Below are 16,815 nucleotides of genomic sequence, written 5' to 3'. Positions count from 1 at the left end.
AAGTATATACTTCTGTCTCTGTCTCTGTCTCAGCTCTGTCATGGTTTTGTCTTTTATCTACAGTTTAATTTTTTTTGTATTGACTAATTTTGATTATTTTTTGTTTTTTTGTTTTAATTAACTAATTAATTACTCAACTTTACATTCTTTTCAAATTCCAAAATTATTATTATTCCTTTCCCTTTCTTGTTTTCCTGGAAAAAAATCTCACATTTCCAACAATTTAACATTAAAAATTCCTTATATCAAAGTAGGGCCCACCTTCTCTTCCTTCAAAGTTTCAAACTTTCATACTCAAAATTCTTACTTTTATTCGGCGTCATCGTCGTCTTCGTCTTCTTCTTCTCCAAAACTCAGCTCATTTTCCCTCCATTCTTCATCTAACATGGTGGTCACCTCACTCTTCTTCTTCTTCTTCCTCTTTCTCTCTCCTCCGTTCACCCTCTCTCTAAACCAAGAGGGTCTCTACCTCCTCCGAGTCAAGCGTGGCCTCTCCGATCCCGCTCAGTCTCTCTCCTCCTGGAATGACCGCGACGATGATCCCTGTAGCTGGTTCGGTGTCACCTGTGATAACTCAACTCGTCAAGTTATCAAGCTCGAACTTCCCAGTTCTCAGCTCGCCGGACCTTTCCCTGTCTTCCTTTGCCGCCTCCAGTTTCTCTCTTCCATTTCTCTCCCCAATAACTCTATCAACTCCTCTCTGCCGAGCGGTATCTCCGAATGCCAGAATCTTCAGACCCTCGTTCTTTCTCAGAACCTCCTTGTGGGTTCCATCCCCGGCAGTATGTCCCTCATCCCTAACCTCCGGCAACTGGACCTTACTGGAAACAACTTCTCCGGTGGAATTCCGGCAGGCTTTGGCCAGTTTCAGAAACTCGAAACGCTATATCTTTCCGGGAATCTTCTCGACGGAGTTTTACCCAGTTCTCTTGGTAACCTTTCTAGTCTCAGAGAGCTTTTTCTTGCTTATAATCCGTTCTCGCCGAGTCAGCTACCGAGTGAATTTGGTAACATGAAGAGTCTTGAGAGCTTATGGCTCTCTGGTTGTAACCTCGTGGGTCAGATCCCGGCGAGTTTGGGCCGACTGACTCGGCTCAAGAACCTTGACCTTTCCATGAACAGACTCAGTGGGGCTATTCCTAGTTCAATTTCCGAGCTGAGAAGTATAGAACAGATTGAGCTTTACAACAATTCTCTTTCCGGAGAGTTACCTCCGGGAATGTCGAAATTGAAGACCCTGCGAAGATTCGACGTGTCGATGAATCAATTGACTGGGACGATTCCGAATGAGTTGTGCGGTTTGCAACTCGAGTCGCTGAACTTGTTTGATAATCGTCTTGAAGGGACACTACCAGAGAGTATAGCTCGGTCCCCGAACTTATACGAACTCAAATTATTCAACAACAAACTCAGCGGCAAGTTGCCCAGTCAACTCGGGAAGAACTCGCCGTTGGAGAGGCTCGATGTTTCGTACAATGGGTTTGATGGAGCAATCCCAGAAAGCTTGTGCGACCACGGTGTTCTGGAAGACCTTATTATGATATCCAATTCATTTTCCGGGAAAATTCCTGCGAGTCTGGGAAAGTGCCGGTCCTTAAGCCGAGTGAGAATTAATCACAACAATCTTTCAGGTACTGTTCCTGCACAATTCTGGGGTCTGCCCCGTGTCTACTTGCTTGACCTTGCTGATAACTCACTTTCTGGTCCCATATCTAGCAAAATTTCTGGTGCACGCAACATTTCACTTTTGTTGATATCTCAAAACAAGTTTTCTGGGCCCATACCTAATGAGCTTGGTTCACTGGACAGTCTTGTTGAATTATCTTGTAGCAGTAATGAGCTATCGGGTTCTATTCCAGAAAGTATGATTAAGTTGAGCCAATTGGGATTGCTTGATCTTAGTAACAACCAACTATCTGGTCAAATTCCGGTTGGAATTAAAGCTATGAAGAAGCTCAATGGGCTTAATTTAGCCAACAATAAGCTATCTGGTCCAATCCCAAGAGAGATTGGGAGTGTGTTTGGTCTTAACTATCTTGATCTTTCTGGAAATCTCCTGTCTGGGAAAATCCCATTTGAGTTGCAGAATTTGAAGCTTAATGTGCTAAACTTGTCGAACAACAGGCTTTCTGGTGTGCTTCCTCCTCTTTATGCAAATGAAAACTATAAAAGTTGTTTTGTGGGCAATCCAGGCTTGTGTGGTGACATCCCTGATCTTTGTTCTCGGGCTGTTGGAAGTAACAAGATGAAATACCTTTGGATTTTACGTTCAATCTTCATTCTTGCAGCCATTGTTTTCCTTGTTGGACTTTTTGGGTTCTATTGGAAGTACTTGTCCTACAGGAAGAATAAGGATACGGTCACTACAGCCATGTGGAGGTCTTTTCATAAACTTAATTTCAACGAGTTTGATATAGTCGAGTGCCTAAACGAGGACAGTGTGATAGGAAGTGGAGCTTCTGGTAAAGTCTACAAAGTGGTGCTTGGCAACGGTGAGAAAGTGGCAGTAAAGAAGCTTTGGGGAGGAGTAAAGAAAGAAGACACTGGCTCTGCTGTACGGGAGAAAGACGAATTCGAAGCCGAAGTTGAAACGCTTGGAAAGATCAGGCACAAGAATATTGTCAGGCTGTGGTGTTGCTGCAACTCTGATTATTGCAAACTTCTGGTTTATGAATACATGCCTAATGGAAGCTTGGGGGATTTACTCCATAGTAGCAAAGGAGCAATGTTGGATTGGCCAACAAGGTACAAGATAGCTCTAGATGCAGCCGAGGGGCTCTCTTACTTGCATCACGATTGTGTACCTCCAATTGTTCATAGGGATGTCAAATCCAATAACATATTGTTGGATGAAGAATTTGGAGCCAAAGTTGCTGATTTTGGGGTGGCTAAAATTGTATGTGGAGTCAGCAAAGATGTTCTGTCTATGTCCATTATTGCAGGGTCTTGTGGTTATATCGCACCAGGTTTGTTGTCACTCACTTTAGAACTCATTTTTGATACAAAGTTTTCTGTTAATTTTAGACAAAATCAAAAGGGTTAATTGATTCATTTTGTTTGTGTTATTTCAATTGACAAAAACAGAATATGGCTATACACTTCGAGTGAATGAAAAGAGCGACATTTATAGCTTTGGAGTGGTGTTACTAGAGCTAGTGACCGGTAGACTCCCAGTTGATTCAGAGTATGGAGATAAAGATTTGGTTAAATGGGCCTGCGCTACTTTGGATAAAAAAGGATTTAACCAAGTAATTGACTCCAGACTTGATGTCATTACTCACAAGGAAGAAATTGGCAGAGTACTCCACATAGCCTTTCTCTGCACCAATCCACATCCGGGTAATCGGCCATCAATGCGAATAGTGGTGAATATGCTACAAGAAGCAAGTTCAGAAAACAAATCCATGTCTGGTGGGAAAGATAGTAAGCTTTCCCATTACTGTTACTTTGACGTAGATGCCTCAGATCAAGTTAGCATAGTCTGAATCATGTTCTGTCTTCTACTAGAAAGAAAATGAGAGGGGTCCACTTCAGAATTGTAGTCCAAGTGGGATTAAGATCACTAGATTAGATAGTAAATTATTAAGTTCAAGCAATGCGGCATTCTAGATGGTGATTTCTCTTTTTGCTAGGAAATTGTAACAATGCAATTGTAAGAAAATTGTCAAAAGTGGAGATTAAAAAAAAAATCTGCATTAAAAACAGCTGTTTTACACATGTAGTTGGGGAAACATAGAATGATCCGTTTTTAAATCTGTGTCCCCATTTGTGATCTTTTCTTTTATTTGTCTTCCTATATGTGCAATTATACAGTAAAATCAATGCAAAGAAAAACGTGGGGCACTAGGACAGTGACAGTGACAATGACAGTGTTCTGCTTGTTTTTATTGAAGGTGGTGAGTTGGCTTGGCCTTCCATGGTTGCACTTCATTAATGGTGAAGTGATCAAGCACTTATCTCTAGTGTATGGACTAAAAAAACAGGAGCCATGTGTTCATGTAACATTGTGGACCAAAATCAATTGACTGAAATTGTCAAGCACCGATTTTCTCACAAAAAGGAGTTAAAACCAAACGGTAAAAGTTATCCATGGAGAAGAGCTACATTTTTTGTGAGCATATACTTGTCAAAAAATTTCGGTTGATGAGTTATGTTTTCATTTGGAAAACTTTTTCTACTTTGATTTGAATGGATCAATTTTGGATGACCCCAATAGGGGTCTACTGGAAAAAGAAAATCAGACTGTGTGGACGATAATTATTAATTACATTGACGCCATCAATTCAGTCGTACTGTACTGATTTAATGAAATGAAAAGGCCTTAAAACCATTCAATTGAAATGAGGACTTGAAGAAGTGTCTAGAGATATTTATTAGTCGCACCTTGCGTGAGGGTAGCAAAGGACACAACACTATGTAAAACACACTGAGTTTGTACCTCCATGCAACTCCAATCATAATCTAATAATGGGTTTCTGTACTGGCAGCCTAAATAATGTTATATAAAACAAATGGCATTAAAATAATGGAAGAAAACTTTAAGAAAATAGTGTTTTTCATATATTTTTTTATCTTTAACCAGCTACTAATAGATGATGGATTTCAACACTCAATTCTCAGTCTCACTGATGGAGTTTGGGGTCCCTTAAGGTGGTATTCTCGTATTTAGTAGCTGATTTAGCCTTTCTAAATAATGTTAGATTTATTTTAACTTATTTTTAAATTAAATTTTTTTTAAAATTATAATTTAGAACCAATTACAATAAGACATGTGTTGAGAGTATTTTTCTTAAATACATTATTTATTGAGTACGATTTAGTTCTATTAAAAAAAATTATTGGCCACATTGCACCATTTTTTTTTATTGATTTTTACTTAATGTACAAGCTAAGTATTATTTTTGGTAGATGGTGAAAACCTGTATTTTGTTAAAACATAAGATACTAAATTGTATAATTCCTAAATTAAAAAGAATTATCCTACCATTAGTTTAGAATATGAAATTAATTTTATAATTTTTTTTTAAAACAAGTGTGGTTCGAAGAGAAGCTTTACTAATTTGGTGTTTGTTTTGAACTTCAATGAAAACTCATTTTTTAAAATACCCAATAAATTTCTTGATAAAAATTCTATTTTATTATGAAAGCGAAATTCTATTTTAAAATTGTTGAAGGGAAAGAATGGTACGTTGGAGAAAACAAAATCCAGATTGTGGATCACATGTGTGTCCACATATATGGTTATTAGTCTAGGATAAAATGTGTGGAGCTATCTTAAGTCTAACACGTGCATAGTTATTTGACTTAAATTGCTAAAGTTGGATTTTTGGATGGTTTTCTTTTCACCAAAACTATCAAGAGAGAATGACCTTGAGAAAGAGAAACCATATTGATTTAGAAGATCATAACCTGTGTTAATCTAGGGGCGCACCTAGAACTTTAGTCTATAAAAAGCGTAAATAATATAATTATATAAAATTTTAAAAAATTAATGAGGTATGTATTAATAAAAATATATAGCTTAAGAAGTACAATAACACAAAAACTTATAGATGAGAGGTAACATATTGTTAATGTTAACTTTTAGTTCTTGCTGTATGTTGTCAAAAATTATGCATCTTGTCTTGTCTAGGTTTCGATCTGTTTTATCTCAATAATAATGATTTTTTCCAGCTGGCAGTCCACATGACAAGTTGTTGTCACTTGATTCTGTCATTTCTATATATAGATCATTGTGCTAAACAGAGCAACCAACCCTTTGAGAAAAAAACCCTAGATAGTGTAGATCTTGTTTCTTGGGCTTTTCTTTTTGTGGTGCAGAGATAAGTGTGGAGAAGAAGCTGGTGATCTACTTGGGCTTTTGAAGAGGAGCAGCTAAAGCTTGGTACAGACATTCACTGAAGGGAGTTCAGTCGACTCTTTGAAGGGAGTTCAAAGAAAGTTCTCTGTCAAGTTTTTGCTGTAGATCTTAATTGGTTACTAATTGGTGTACATAGATTGATTGGAGTATGCATTCAATCTATATTCTGTATTTCTGTTTGTAAGTTGTTTTTGTAAACTTTGTTTGAAAGATTTCAGATCTATAATAAATCTTCTTGAAAGATTACAAGTGTTTCATGTTCGATCAATAATTGAGTTCATTGAGTATAAGGTTCTTTGATTACTGTAAGTAATTTGAAATAATCATTAGAGTAGCAAACCCACTTTCACATATTAACATAAATATAAGAATAAATCACTAAAATATAAATAAACTTGTATATTAAAAATTATAATTTTTTTGAGAGGAGCACCAGACCCTTACATAGGTCCGCCTATGTGATAATCCAATTTCACTAATGATTAAGTTATGCTTCCACATCTAGCTCTACTGATTAGGTTTTAATAAAACATTATTGTGTGTTGTTCTTGTTGTTTATGAGGTTAAGCATCAGATATTATTGATTCAAATCCTATATATTAGGTCTATAAAATTGTTGGACCACCCATGGTTACCTAGTCCTTCTACCATATTCAACCCATTGATAGAAGTGATGTTAGATTTGATGATGAATAATATTTTCGGGAGGTTGATCGGCTATGTATTCTGATTTCTAAGTATTCTTTTGGAGATGTTTTGGTAGAGAGGATATTGTCTCTTGGCCATATGGCATGGCTAGCTCTTTCTGATTGGTGTGGTGGGCTTTGGAGGTTATAAATTCCTATAGCCAAGAAAACCTTTTGTGTGGATTGTGTTTTATATTTTATGACTATGAAAGGTTATAATAGTTAGTGGAAATGTAGTGTAGCCCCTTGCTTTAAAGTGTCTTTTATACCCAAATTTTGAGACGATTAATTAGTTTAATGAGTTCAAATGCATATGAAAATTAGTTGCAATATCGCTGAGTCATTACTAAACCATTTCAACTAGAATTAGCTCAAAAGGTTCAACTGCTATGAGAGGGTTAGCTCGGACGATTCAGGTATCAGCTCGAAGATGATGCTTGTTGGCTCGAAAGCGCATCTTCAAAGTGTCTGGAAAGCCATATTTCAGCAAATAAAGCTTATTTTTAAGGAATCGTGTTTAGATATTAACATGGTCAAACCGATTTATATGAGATTCAAATTATTTCGAATTTAAATGTAGATTTTTATGTAACTTCTCCTAAAATCGCGAGGGATAATATCTGAACCCAGTCTATAAATATCTGGGATTAGTCATATGTATTTTTCACGTACAAATTTTTATACAAAAATTATGTGAAATTGCTTGTAGCTTTAATGCAGATAATTTTAATAAGAGTGACTTGTAGACTGTATAGATTTAACTATTGAATTACATAAAAATAAAATTTGTTCTTCTTTTCATTTCTTAAATAGTTCTTTGCTTAATTACTATTCTATTTTAGTTGACGAAAAATCGCGTCCACAATGTCAATACCATGTTATCTAAAGTATAACTTTTATTTATTTATTTAGCTTCTTACCTCTCTTTATTTAAGGGATGCTATTTTATTATTCTTAATAATTTTAAAATATTATTATATTATTATTATTTGTTTAAACTTTAACATACATTTAAAATCATTATTAATTTTTTTTGTGATTTTTTAATTTATAAGTTTATAATGAAAATCTTATTAGATCAATTCGATACTAATAACTTTAAATATAAAATTTAGAAAATAATATTTATTTAATTATATTTATAATTTAATATAGGCACTAGTTTTAGTTTTAAACTAGAAAATATAACCGCGCTCCGCGCAGTTTTTTGTAATTAGTAAAACATATATATTTTAAAATATTTTTTGGGAGACTGTGGGGTGGTGATTCATTTTGACCATACTCGTACAACATATTCTTTATATAGACACGTGAAGACATCTTGACCATAATTTTTTATTTCATACATTTACTTTTATTTATTATTATTATACGCTTTGCGTAGTTCTTTTTATAAAAAGTCTAAATTATGTATTAGAAAATTTATATTTTGTGTAAAATTTATTTTGGCCAATTACATGTTTGAAGTCTTTATTTTTAAAAATTAACTTTTAGATCTCGTGTTTTGTCAAAATAATAAAAATTGGAATTGATAGATTGATTATTTGAACACTGTATTTTTGCTCATTACCCGTTTTGACCCTATATTTTTTAAAATGAACATTTGGACCATGTATTTATTTAAAATGTTCAAACTTCTTATAAAAATTAAATTATATATTTATATAATTTTTGTTTTCTGTAAGGGTTCACACTATTTTGAACCTTGTATTTTAGTCGATCACCCATTAGAACTTTTATTTTTACAAATTAACTTGTAGACCTCAAGTTTTGTCAAAATATTAAAATAGAAATAGACAAATCTATTATTTGAACACTATATTTTGGCCGATTACTCATTTTGATTGTTTATTTTTAAAAATTAACATGTGGATCATATATTTATTCAAAAGGTTAAAAATTATTTATAAAAAGTAAATTATATAAACATATATAATTTATGTTTTCTATAAGGGTTCATACCATTTTGAACCTTGTATTTTAGTTGTTTACCAATTTTGACCATTAATTTTTTTTTTAAATTAACTTGTGGACCTTGTGTTTCGTCAAAAATTAAAAAATAGGAATGTAAAAATAGATTATTTGAACCACGTATAATTTGGTTGATTACCCGTTTGAATATTTTATTGTTAAAAGTTAACATTTGGATCTTGTATTTTGTCAAAAAGTTAAAATATAAATAGATAGATTTTATTATTATTATTTTTTTTTATGAACATCTATTATAATTTTTATTAAAATAAAAATGAGAAAAAAGAGAACAGACAAAATAGATAAAAAAAAATCCTTAATAAATTAATAGCTATAAATTAAAAAAGTAATATAAAAAATGAGAAAAAAATATTATTTACTTATATTTATAATTTAATTAAATAGTTGTTGTAATGAAATATCTAATCAAATTTAAATTAAAAATATACATCGTTGAAATAAATCAAATTTAAATTAAATTATACATGTTGTTAATATATATTTTTGTAAAACTATTACATTTAAATTAAAAAAACATAAATAATTTAAATAAACATTTATTATTTTGTTGTTGTGCATTATTTTATTTTTAGTAATATTATTTTTCATTCATAATGTATTCCTTATTTCTAAAAATAATTTTTCGTGTTTCACATCAACCTCCGCATCTTTTGTTGCTACGGGAATGTCCACTAAAATTACAATCTATAAAATATTTATTTATTATAGTGAAAACAAAGCACAAATCCAAAGAATGCCATTAGTAATATCTTATTTTCACAAGTTTAGTAAAATATCAAATAAGAGAAAAATACAATTATAAATATTGATGATTGATGATAATAATTATAATATTTTGTAAAACTATTCACTTTTGAATAAAAGACATAATTATAATATAATCAGAAAAATAGATATATAGAGAGCCGAAAACTATTATGTAATTTTTAATTAATTTTTTTTAGTATTTTTCAATGATTAAGTAGTTAAGATATTTAAGCAAATTAAATTTTTAATTAAATTAATATGTCTATATATTAATATTTTTAATTGTTAAGATATTTTAGAAAATAGAAAATGAATAAAAAAATAGATTAAATGAGAAAATAGAAAGAGTGATTTGAAGAGATTTTAGAGTGCCACATAATATCCTTGAAGCTCTCCTTTATATATATACTAGAAAATATAGCCGCGCTTCGCGCAGTTTTTTGTAATTATTACAAAATATATATATTTTAAAATACTTTTAGGAGATTGCTACGATATGGATTTTTTTTCACCCTACTCGTACAACATGTTCTTTATATGGACACGTGAGGGCGTATTGACCACAATTTTTTTTTGCATAATAGTGTCCATTGTATATCAAACCTCTTGCAAGTTTTTGAAAAATTCTGAATAATTAAAATACCGAAAACAAAGTTAAAAAAATTTGTTGTGCATGTGCTTTTATTTATTTTTATTATTATCATTATTATACGCTTTACGTAATTTTTTTTATAAACAATCTAAGTTATGTATATGGAAATTTATGTTTTGTGTAAGATTTATTTTGGACGATTATCCGTTTGAACCCTTTAGTTTTAAAAATTAACTTTTAGAACTCGTGTTTTGTCAAAATGTTAAATATAGGATTGGATATATCGATTATTTGAACATTGTATTTTGGCCGATTACCCATTTTGACCCTTTATTTTTATAATTTAACATTTGGACCATATATTTATTCAAAAGGTTAAAAATTATTTATAAAAATTAAATTATATATAATTTATGTTTTTTGTAAGGGTTCACGTCATTTTGAACCTTGTATTTTAGCCGATTACCCGTTAGGACTTTTATTTTTAAAAATTAACTTGTGGATCTCAAGTTTTGTCAAAATGTTAAAAATAGGAATAGATAGATCGATTATCTGAACACAATACTTTGGCCGATTACTCGTTTTAACTCTTTATTTTTAAAAATTAACCTTTGGACTATGTATTTATTCAAAGTGTTAAAAATTCTTTATAGAAAGTAAATTATATAAATATATATAATTTATGTTTTACTTAAGGGTTCACACTATTTTGAACTTTGTATTTTGGCCGATAACCTGTTTGGACCCTTTATTTTTTTAAAATTAACTCGTGGACCTTGTGTTTACTCGTTTAGATAATTTATTGTTAAAAATTGACATTTGGATCTCGTATTTTGTCAACAGGTTATAAATAAAAATAGATAGATTATTTATTTATTTATTATTATATATAGATTACTCATAATATATAGATATAGATTAACATAATAGAGTGTCTATGTTTTTTCAAAACTAACTATATATCACCACACCATATGATCTTTTATATACCGCTTCAAAATTTTTATTTTATTAGTATATTATGTAGTATATATTTGTAGTTTTTTTATTATTTTATTTTTTGTTAGTATTAGGTATTTAATTCAAAAAATATCTAAAAAAGAACGTTTAATGTAGTTTTTGTTTTATTTTATTTTTTGTTTAGTTTATTAGGTATTTAATTAAATAAATATATTATTTAAATATTTAAAAAAATAAAGTTTAAATAATTAATAATAAAAATGAATAAAAAAATTAGATTAAGGGAGAAAATAGAAAAAATAGTTATTAATAATAAAAATGAATAAAAAATTAGATTAAAGGAGAAAATAGAAAAAATAGTTTTGAGTAATTTTAGAGTGACACATCATCTCCTTGAAGCTCTCATTTATATATATATTAAAAAAATATCTTATTTAAATATTTAAAAAAATAAAGTTTAAATAATTAATAATAAAAATGAATAAAAAATTAGATTTAAGGAGAAAATAGAAAAAATAGTTTGGAGTAATTTAAGAGTGTCACATCATCTCCTTGAAGTTCTCCTTTATATATATATATATTAAAAAAATATCTTAATTAACTATTTAAAAAAATAAAGTTTAAATAATTAATAATAAAAATGAATAAAAAAATTAGATTAAAGGAGAAAATAGAAAAAATAGTTATTAATAATAAAAATGAATAAAAAAATTAGATTAAAGGAGAAAATAGAAAAAATAGTTTGGAGTAATTTTAGAGTGCCACATCATCTCCTTAAAGCTCTCCTTTATATATATATATAGATTATTAACGTGAGATAATAATAATATAATATAAGATTTTTTTTAATCATTATCTCATTTGCCTTTTTATTGAAACATACACACACATAAATTAATTTTTTTTAGAAAGGGTAGTTGATAGCAAAACCCCTTAAGAGACGTTTGGTATGAGAAGTTCAAAACCCCTAAAGAGACATTTGGTATGAGAAATTCAAAATAATCTGATCAATTAAAATATTAAAGAGGAGAATATAATTGTGTGGAAACTTGTACACTTTGTTTGATTGTGCATTGAAATTAAAATATTAAGTTAAATTCATATCAATTGAACTACTTTGTTTGGTTAAACATATGAATCTTATACATTACTTTGAAAAATTAATTTAGAATTAATAATATATAGAATCTACTTATCATGATTGATGTGAATGTTTAGAATCCACATTTTTGAAATGATTTAAGATTACTCTCTTATAAAAAAATCTCATAGTCACATCAATAATTTTTGCGGGCTTAAAAAAAACCTCATACCAAATGTGAGAATATTGAAGATTACCATTCCCATGAAAATATTATTACACCATACCAAACACCCCCTTAATCATTACATTTTGAGGCACTTAAACCCTAAATTTTATTTTTTGTGGGAAAACCTCCAAAACCACTATTCTATTGGCAATTCAGAGTCTTGTTAGTTCCACTTAGTTATCTGTCAGCATGGACACATATGTCTGTCTACTATTTGTCCACGTCATAACTTGTTAATTATTTTAAATTGAAAATTTGTTAAAGAGTATTTAAATTAAATAAACTAATTAATAATTAAAAGTATAATTTTAAAATAAACCTTTAAAATCTTAATTTAATATTTTAAAAAAGAAAAAAGAACATATTCTTTTAAAAAAATATTTTCTCTCTCCTCTCTCTTCTCTTCCACTTCATTCTTTCTCTCTCCCACGGTTCTCGACCTTTTGCCCATTGGTTTTCGTCTTCAACCCTAGCCTAAATCAAGCTCAATATCTCAATACTCTTTGTTCTTCATCTTCCTCAACTCCCTCTCTCTCTCTTTCTCTCTCTCTCAAGAACAATTTGAATCCGAAGAAACCCACAATAGATCTGTGTTGCAGGAGTTGGGCTCATCGATGCTGGACTGAGACAAGGCTACTGTAACGCCCCAAACTCCAGGGACCGTTACGGTGCGCCTTGTAAACAATGCTAAACTCGCTAACCGAGTCATTTGGGCAAAATCGTGAACTAAGTATGATTAGCGGTTTAGGGATTAAAACTTTGGTTAAGATGTAACGTTTCACTAGAACGTTTAATATATACATTGGGATCCCGAAAATACAATTTTAGAGTTTATTACAGAAAATATTTACAACAGGCCGTTCTAAGCGGCAAAACAGGGTTCAACCCTAGTTCCACTTTAAACCTCGGCCGTGGTGGACGAGCAGCTGCATATAGGGGTGTTCATTGGATGACATCCAATGTTTTTAAGCCCATCCGATCCGATCCAATCATCCAATTGGATGTTGGATTTTTAGAACTGATCCAATCCAATCATCTTGAACCAACCGACCCGATCCGATCCAATGGATGATTGGATCGGTTCGGTTCCATCCATTGGATGCATTCATTAGTTATTCGTTGGATCGGATCGGATCCATCCGATCTTTTAAAACCTTTATTTAGGCTGATTTTAAAAATATATATATATTATTTCAATTATAAAAACACTAATTACTCATCCAAATAATAAAAATATTTAATAGTAATGATTTAGAAGTTTACAACACAAATCTAATATAAAGTTAAAAACATAAGTCTTAATAATTTGTAGGAATCCAACATAAAATTAAAAACATAAGTCTTAATAATTTGTAGGAATCCAACATAAAATTAAAATAATACATCATAATTAAATAAAAAAGTTTAGTACATCAAATATAATATATGAAAACAGTAAATGTAATAAAATATAATATATTTTAACTTTAAAAAAAATATATAATATATTTTTTATCTGAATATTAATTGGATGGTATTGGATCATTATTGGATTGGATCGGTCGGTTGGATCCATTGGATTTACATGTCATCCAAGAACCGACCGATCCAATATTGGATTTTTAAAAATGTCATCCGATCCAATCCAATTATGATTGGATATCCAATTTTTAGCGGTCGGTTGACATTGGATCGGTCGTTTTGTTATTGGATCGGATCGTTTCTGCACAGCCCTAGCTGCATATGTACACATCATCACCTAAGCTCTCCAACTCAAGGATGGTTCAGCTTCCTTTTGCCTTTACCTGCACCACGTAGCACCCGTGAGCCGAAGCCCAGCAAGAAAACACAATCCAACATGATAAAATATCAACGGATAACATGGTATAATACCAACAGATAACATGATATAATATCAACAGATAACATGATATAATATCAACAGATAACATGGTATAATACCAACAGACAACATGGTATAATACCAACAAATAACATGATATAATATCAACAGATAACATGATATAATACCAACAGTAATTGTAATAGCCATTCAGGACCAACGGTCCAAGCAAATAGGTGACAATAGCCAAAAGTCACAATAATGAGCATCGCTCCCTCTAGCCATGTGACGATAGGGTCACCAGGGCTTAACCGATAAGTGATTCTTTCTTAAGTTTGATTAGGACAGGTGCAAGGTGATTAGTCACCAACATAACCTTCCTCACGACTCTAGAGTCGAAACTATGGACAACGTCCCTTAGCCATGTGACAAACGATCACCGGGGTCATATACCTTGGCTATAGTCATCTGGTCGTAGACCAGGCAAGCGCTTATAAGTTCTTCGACCCTAGGGTCGGTCTATCATTAATGCCATAGAGCCATTCAATGCGTGATTCTCGACTCTAGAGTCGGTCCCTGACTAGTCAGTGTCATACACAAGTAATTCATGCTGCCAATCATATATCACATGTTTCATATCCATAAACAAGGTACTCAGCATGCTTACTAAACAGGTATTAGTACAACTAGGACCATGCATAAACACAGTGGCTCAAGCTCTGAACGATATCATACCCAGTATACAAAGCATGTCCTAATCACATGTTTCTCATGCATTATATGCAGTATATCCGGCTATCCAACATGCTCCAATAACAGCCATGCATGTCACGTTTAATAATCAACCAACATGCATCAAGAATAGCCATGCATGTCATACATAATAATCAACCCACATGCATCATAATAACCATGCATGTCATACATAATAATCAACCAACATGCATCATAATAACCATGCATGCCATACATAATAATCAACCAACATGCATCAATAATAACCATGCATGTCTCATATACACAGGGTGCAGTTTTCTTACCTTTGGTCCAAGCACAGGTTACCAACAAACGAGCAACAAGCACGATCGTGATTCCAAGCCTCTAGTGATAACCTAGTCACAACCACAAATGGTGATCCAATGAATTCAAGTTCTAAAACCAATCCCGGAACCAAGACCTAGCCTCCGAGACATCAAACGCCACCAATCCGGGTAGTAGGAATGATCCCGAGGCCTAAGGTTTGAGTTCCCATGACTAAAAACCCATTTTGGTCACTTTTCCTCTTTTGAGCCGCGGCCCCAACCCTTAGAGCCACAGCCCCACTCAAGTCAGGCCCAAAAATCCTCTCTGACAGCAATTAGAGCCTCAGCGCTACCCCATAGAGCCGCAGCTCAAATGGCCCATCAGCACCAAATCAGCCACTTCTTCAAGCTTGAGCTGCAGCGCCAAAGAACAGAGCCGCGGCTCAACCTCGAATTCAGCCAAAAATCCTCCATTTCTTCATCTAAAATCCTTTCATAAACATATCCAAACATCTCTAAACTCAAAAATCAAAGTTCCCAAACATCCCCATGATCAAAAACCCATAAAACCCAAGTCTCAAATCACCCAAAAACACATCAAAACATAAAATCCAATTCAAGCTTAAAAACTTTAAAAACTTAGAACTTAAAACTTGAATTACCTTCAATTGAGTTGTTTCCAATTGAATCCTCTGGCTAATAAGCTTCTAATATTTCCTAGGATCGCTATGCCTCGATCATCGCTTGAATCCGAGTCCTAGAACTCAAGTTTCCTTCGAAAATGCGATCGGGAGACGAAAGTGGAACTTAGAGGGAGAGAGAACGTACAGAACGTTCTTTTTATTATTTTAAAAGGTTACTTCAAGCTTAAGTAGCCTCAACCAAATCCTAATGCTCGGGGTCCCGAAAACACCCACGGGGACAAAATAGTCAAAACCTCCAGAATTTCCCCCTGATCTTACTAACTCTCAATTTATCACCAAATATTAATTCCCATTACCCAATAACCCAGTAATGCTCTAAATACCCCTTGACTTACTCAAAGTCAAGCTTAAATCCCGTTGTGACTTTCCCACTAGCTTACCTCCTAGGATCGTCTTGTGCTGGGTAACCCTGGCATAACCAAATAATAACAAAGCACCACCCATTTCACATATATGCCAAAAATGCCCGAAATGGCCAAAATATGAAAATCACCCAATTCATCACAAATGGGTTCACATGCATATTTAATACACCTAAACATGCATATTATCATTAAATAATACAATAAAGCAATTATGGCCCTCCCGGCCTCCTAATCAAGGTCCTAAACCTTATTAGGAAATTTGGGGCATTACAACTACGGGGGGTTGAATCCTAGCTGTGAAGCTGAGGACGGGGTTGGGTCCTAGCCATGGGCCCGGGGTCACCGGAAGCTGGCTCGTTACCATAGATACGGGCTCACCAAATCTATCTTCAAGAAAAAGAGAAAGAAAAAAATTAGAGCAATTGTAATCACACGTACAACCTTGAAATTTAAAGTTTTTGTGTTGACCCTAATTTAAATTTATGATTTCGGTTTAAGTTTTGGGGATTTTGAGTATGAGAGAGTATCTTAATAAGGATATCATCAACAAATCCTAGTAGAATAACAAGATTAGGTTCGTCTGGTAGCAAAAATTAAGAGTGAGCTAATAACTGACTAGGGAATTGTGGGAAAAGAAATAAGAAGAGGGTCTCGTTGGAATGGGTTTGGGGATGACGGGAACGAAATAGAAGGAATGTGGGGAAGAGAATAGAGTGGAAAGACAAAATAAGATTAAATATATATTTTTTATTAAT

The 16,815-nt window shown here is 32.4% G+C and overlaps 1 protein-coding gene across 1 annotated transcript; it reads left to right on the top strand.

Annotated features, from left to right (window-relative positions):
- Positions 1 to 236: 236 nt before the first annotated feature.
- Positions 237 to 3,864, top strand: LOC133817427 (receptor-like protein kinase HSL1). Its single transcript, XM_062249941.1, has 2 exons — positions 237 to 2,966; positions 3,085 to 3,864. Exons 1-2 carry the CDS (start codon positions 386 to 388, stop codon positions 3,483 to 3,485), a joined length of 2,982 nt encoding a protein of 993 aa, XP_062105925.1. The 5' UTR covers positions 237 to 385; the 3' UTR covers positions 3,486 to 3,864.
- The last annotated feature ends 12,951 nt before the right edge of the window (positions 3,865 to 16,815 follow it).

Source organism: Humulus lupulus, chromosome 2 (assembly GCF_963169125.1).
Source record: "Humulus lupulus chromosome 2, drHumLupu1.1, whole genome shotgun sequence".
NCBI lineage: Eukaryota > Viridiplantae > Streptophyta > Magnoliopsida > Rosales > Cannabaceae > Humulus > Humulus lupulus.
Note: the sequence above shows the minus strand (reverse complement) of the source record. Positions and strands in the feature narration are given on the sequence as shown.

Coding starts and splice junctions, on each gene's coding strand:
- LOC133817427 (XM_062249941.1), top strand. CDS start 386: ATGGTGGTCACCTCACTCTTCTTCTTCTTCTTCCTCTTTCTCTCTCCT. Junction 2,967..3,084: donor TTGTGGTTATATCGCACCAG/GTTTGTTGTCAC, acceptor TGACAAAAACAG/AATATGGCTATACACTTCGA.